General features: G+C 30.5%; 1 protein-coding gene across 3 annotated transcripts in view; it reads left to right on the top strand.

Moving 5' to 3' along the window:
- The window catches only part of NCAM2 (neural cell adhesion molecule 2), a gene marked incomplete at both ends in the record, with an annotated part of 489,199 nt that extends 483,479 nt beyond the window's left edge, over positions 1–5,720 (top strand). For 2 of the 3 annotated variants that reach the window (XM_082625379.1, XM_082625381.1), the window contains 2 exons: positions 3,177–3,296; positions 5,554–5,720. In XM_082625379.1, the coding sequence (XP_082481505.1) occupies positions 3,177–3,296; positions 5,554–5,665 (232 nt within the window). Of the gene's footprint in view, positions 1–3,176; positions 3,301–5,506 lie in introns of all 3 variants that reach the window. The other variant, XM_082625378.1, reaches the window with a different exon arrangement.
- Positions 5,721–6,000: the final 280 nt, after the last annotated feature.

Below are 6,000 nucleotides of genomic sequence, written 5' to 3' on the forward strand. Positions count from 1 at the left end.
CTGTATAAAATATTATTTCTCAGTTTGCATCAAGATATTTCCATTTTGTTCCTATTTAATTTGTTCAAGTTGCAAGTTTTAGTAGTATATTTCCTAACATAAATCCTCCTTGCCCTCCTAGGATGATGATGACAGTTAACAATGATTGAGTACTTCATGTATGTCAGGCACTAGTCTAAGGACATGGCAGAAATTAATTTGGTATCTTTATCTTCTCTGTTTTACTAACCAAGCCAGAAATGTTTATGCAGTGAGTTGGGAGAGCCAGCCAGGTTGGTTCTAGGACACATCCTCTTAACTGCTCTGCTACACTTGTCATCATTTTCTGCTTAATAATCAGTTCCAGAAATCTGGCCAGAATTTCTGTGTTTACCAGTTTATAAATTGTAAAATTTTCTATAAATTTTGGCATATATTTTATGCCAATTTAAACAAAATATTGCTTTGTCACTCTTTATAATTCCATATTGGTAATTATTCTGATATCACTAGGATAATAATTAAGTGTAATTTATACAGAATAGGAATTAGACTCATGTAGGTTATATGTGTGCTTCAGATAGTATTTATTGTAATAGGAAATGTTGGAAACAAGCTAAATGTTTGTCAGTTAAAGACTGTTCAAATACATTGTTGTGAATATATACAATGGGAAAGTATGCACCATGAAAAAGATTAAGGCAGTTCTAAATGCTCTTTTATGGCTTCCAGCTAATACCTAGTATAAATTGAAAAAGAAAATTACACACAGTTAGTATGTTATGCTTTGTTTAAAAATAATTCACTTTCACACATACATGCTGGCATGTGCCTACAGTATCTCTTGGAAACAAGGTAAAAATATGCAACAGTAATTGTCTCTCTGATAGATTAACTAAATATCCTACAGTCAGTGGTAGGGAGAGTCACTTTTCCCTCTCTACTTTTTTGTATTATTCTGTACTGTATGCTAACAAGCTAAAAATCAAAAAGATCATTAAAACCAAAAATAAAGATTTTAGGACAACTCACCATTTTCTCATGTTACACCTTCATTTCTTTTAGATAATGTTTATTTTATCCTTTCTAGTTTAAAATTCTTTGCTTATCTGTTTACTTTTGGTAAGAATGTATACAATTAAAATCCAAATTCACTATCTTTTCTATCTTTTCTTTACATTCTGTTTCATTTCATCACAGATCTGTACCTGTTATTAAAATAATTAAAAATAAAATCTGTTTTTTGAATCATTTTTCTGCTCATCTTGATGATTTTTTGAATCATCAATAGCCATGTTTTTCAAACAGTATTATCCTCTATGTCATCAAGAGCATTACTATCATGAATAATTTTTTAAAAGAATCAATTGAAGAATAACAACAACAGCAAACAACCAAGAAAAAAAAAAAACAACTAAAATCTAATGATGAAGTGCTTCTTTATCATCTCTACTATTATATAGATCTTGCTTCCTTGGAGCCCCAAAACAGGGGATGTTGTTAAACATGTTTGAACCACCAGCTCCAGCAGACATTTGAATTTTAAAGGTGTAAAAAGAGTGCTTCACTGTTGACTTCTAGATTTTCTTCAAAATTTTGTGTGTTTATGTGAGGTACCTACATACTCAAATAAAAGCAACAACATCACACCTGCCACCTGATCAAAGTGTTTTATTAGCCTTAATATTTTTTTCTTTTTCAGGTCTCAGCATTTGTGAGGTCTATTAAATATTTGAGCCATTGTTGGGTTTTTGTTGTTTGCATTCTTTTAAATATAATCCTAGTTTACTTGATTTTAGAGAACTAATCATCATCATATGATGATGATGAAACCACTACAGTATCAAATAGGGTACACTCACTGCCCTAATATGACCAGTGCTTCACCATTACATCCTGCCCTCACTCCCTCATCCTGAACCCCTGACAACCACTGATCTTTTTACTGTCTCTATAGTTTTTTGTTTTTTGTTTTTTTTTTTTTCCAGAATGTCGTTTAGTTGGAATTACACAGTATGTAATCTTTTCAGACTGGCTTATTTAACTTAGCAGTATGCACTTAAAGTTCTTCTATGTCTTTCTTTGGCTTGATAGTTCACTTCTCTTTATTGCTGAGTAATATTCAACTGTATGGATGTACTACAGCTTGTTTATCCATTTACCTGTCGAAAGACATCTCAGTTTGTTCCAATTTTTGGCAATTATGAATAGAACTTCTGTACAGATTCATGCACAGATTTTTTTGTGGATATAAATTTTCAACTCATTTAGATAAATACATAGGGCACAATTGTGGGATTTTATGGTAAGACTATATTCCTGGGTAGTTGAAAACACCCATCCCTTCCTAATTTTTTTTCGTGTGCCATATTTGAAATCTGTATGATGAGTACATCATTCTCAACCATTATATCTCACTTCATTCTTTATCATCAGCAAATGGCTTCCTTGTTTTTCTTTCATTTACTTTTTTGTGCTACAAAACCTTGCAGTAAAATTTCTACTCACAATTATGATAAATTACACTTAATTTCAGATTTTAGACATCTAATAAAATGACATGGATAAGAAATTATAAGTGAAAATAATCATGCATATATGTTACAATATTGTTCTTTTTAAACTATTTTCTTGAAAACATGAATATATTAAATACGTCAATGGTTGCATTATAGTTAAAATCATATAAATTCAGAGACATTTGAAACTAAAATCATCTTATATATAAATTTTAACTTCCAAATTTTGATATAGAAGCAATGTTATTTTTCAAATAAAACATGTTTTTATTTGATGTTATTTTTAAAATAAAAAATATATATTTTAATGTGTATGGCTAATTAAGGGGAAGAAGCTACTTCATGTTATAAATTTTATTTAATGAAATAATTTTCATTTATTTTCCAAAAGAAACTGCATAATCAAATTGAAAATTTGAACTACTTTTGTGAAATATTTAACACAATTTTGAAGAGGAAAAGAATTCTAGACAAAATGGAATTTCTTCTTTCTATTTTTTCTGAACAATATATGGCTAGATGAATTTAAATGGAAAAAAAAAATCCTAGTGGTATTATTCTGACCAAGCTGGATCAGAATCCATGGGTGGCGGGATTTTGTAGAGATTTTAACCATGTTCCATAATGCATCCTTTTTTTACATTTAATAGGTAAGTTTTTTTTTCTTTATTTTTCTAGGAAAGATGGATCAAAAGAACCAATAGTGGAGATGAGAACAGAGGATGAAAGAATTACTAACCATGAAGATGGGAGCCCAGTAAATGAGCCAAATGAAACCACACCACTCACAGAACCTGAGTATGTAGCTTGAAATGCTTAATTATTCTTGGATAAGTATTTGTAAAGTAATGAACACATTATCATTATTTGTAGCACATATTGACAAATAACATCATTTTAAAAACAATGTTGTTTCTTCTTCAATGAAAGTGCATGTGAATATCTAAAATCCATTTTCTATAGAGATACTTCACATGAAGATTTTCTATCATCAGAGAAAAATCTCCTGTTCACACATATACACATAAGTTTATGCAAAAATATTAAAAATGATGCAAGCATGTCAAAAAGTTGGATTTTCCTACACTATCTTATTCTTTAAGAAAGTAGTGCTTCCCTGGTGACACAGTGGTTGAGAGTCTGCCTGCCGATGCAGGGGACACGGGTTCGTGCCCCGGTCTGGGAAGATCCCACATGCCACGGAGTGGCTGGGCCCGTGAGCCATGGCCACTGAGCCTGCATGTCCGGAGCCTGTACTCCTCAATGGGAGAGGCCACAACAGTGAGAGGCCTGCATACTGCAAAAAAAAAAAAAAAGAAAGAAAGAAAGTGATACTTGTAAAATGTGATTGATCTTTATTGAAATAAAAATGTGTCAGAAAATTAGTTATTGCTTTGAATATGAATATGACAGTCTAAAATAGAAATAGGGTGAAATAAACACATCTATACACTTCCCTTTGGAAATCCGAAATCTTTTCAATGAAGCAAAATATTACACAGCAAAGCAAATTCCTATCTATTAATTAACACTGACTATGATATAATGGTGTGTATGAAGACTAGTTAAGAAAATGCCCTTACATAGAAAGGGCTGTATTTTTAAACCAAACCAAACTAAACCAAACCAAACCAAAACAAGATGATTTAATAACTACTCTGGTTCTCAATTGAAGAAAAGAAATACTCAACATAAAAATAATAGCATTAACAGCAATCTTTAAAAATACAATATAACATAAATATAAATAGTGAATAAATACATATGCAAAAATACACCATTCCATAATTAGTTGAAAACACTGGTTAATTACAAATTTAATACATAGTTTTGTGAGTAAGAGATATATTAAGCATTATGCTCACCTCCCATTCAAGCTCTAAATTTCTGTATATTTTGCTGCTAGAAATAACCCATTGTTTTTATAATCCTTTATTATCAATGTTTTCAGTATTTGGGAATGGGAGAAAATAACTCTGAATGCACTACTTATAATAAACATAAAAGAGAGCCTGCCCTAGTAAGTACAAAGTAGATGTTGCTTCACTCCAGCAATGAAATAACTTACTTTCGATTGGTTAGTTTTCGCATAATAGCTTTGAATTTCAGAAGACATGGCTTTCTCTTCTCATTCAGAAACATAAAAGAAATTACAAATAAATCCCAGAGGAACTAGCATAGTAGCATTCACTACTCCATAAAATGGTGAGACTGAAGTCACAGAGGTGAGTTAGAATTCTATTTGTAACTTAATTTTTTTGATGTGAAAAAATTATTTTGTCAAAGGAGGAAATACTGCCTTCAAAGCCATATGCACTAGATGTAATAGTAAAGCATTGATTTTAGGCTGGTAGAAAAAACTCTAAATCTTGATTTAGTGTCATCATAGTATGATTTGTAAAGCTGTCTTAATATTAAGAAACAAAGATTGTTATTGCTTCATAGGTTAAAATTGGGAAATCTCAAAAAATGCTATAAATATTACAAAAATATTAAGAAAAAATAATAGTGAAAAGAGACCAGTTAAAGAAACATATATAATAAATATAAAAAAGTGGAAAAGTCCTGAAATATATCTATTTGTATTAAGTTCCAAAAAAATATCACTAATTCACTCAGCTTTTGAATTTTATGTAACAGATATGGCAGCATCTGTTGATTGTTTTTACTTGAAAAACCGGAGTACTAGTAAATCAGCTAGTTAACATATAAAATTATTTTGGCTTTTTCATACTACAAAACACTTTATTATATTTTTAATACACCAGAGGGTTATTAAACCAAAGCCACCCTATAATGAACAATTTGGTGCATCCAAATCTGCAAATATCTTGTTTCATTAATTATTATTCATTACATCACATTTTTACAGTAGACAATATTGTATTATTATCTTTTAGATTATATTTCTGTCAATTTGATATTTAACAAATCTGATTTTTTTCATTCTAATAATCGTATTCTATTTTCTTCTACAAAACAATAACTTAAATGTTAAGAGATACCAGTTAAAGTGCCTTAGCCAATTGCTTATTATTTTTCTATTCTATTCCAGAAAATTGCCTTTAAAAGAAGAAAATGGGAAAGAAGTCCTAAATCCAGAAACCATAGAAATTAAGGTTTCTAATGACATCATTCAATCAAAAGAAGACGACAGCAAAGCATAACACCAAGATCACAGAGTCTTTAACAATGAATGCTACAAAGAGCATTTAGATTGCAGTGACCCTATGACCAAAACCATTCCACTGACCTTAATTTCTTGGGAAACTTCTAGCTTGGAATAGCTTGTATACATATACATATGATCAAATACTCCTGCCCATGGTCCATTTCCTTTTGTTGTTGTGTTGTTGCTGTTGTTGTTTCTTTTGTTATGAATTTCAATATAGAGACCTGACCGGCACCAATTCTTGGGTATCAATTTGACTCTATGATTGAAGTACTGCAATTTATTATATGGATAAAGTGCTCTACTTCATAAGAACTATATTTCATAACA

This window comes from Mesoplodon mirus, assembly GCF_964341445.2.
Source record: "Mesoplodon mirus genome assembly, chromosome: 6".
NCBI lineage: Eukaryota > Metazoa > Chordata > Mammalia > Artiodactyla > Ziphiidae > Mesoplodon > Mesoplodon mirus.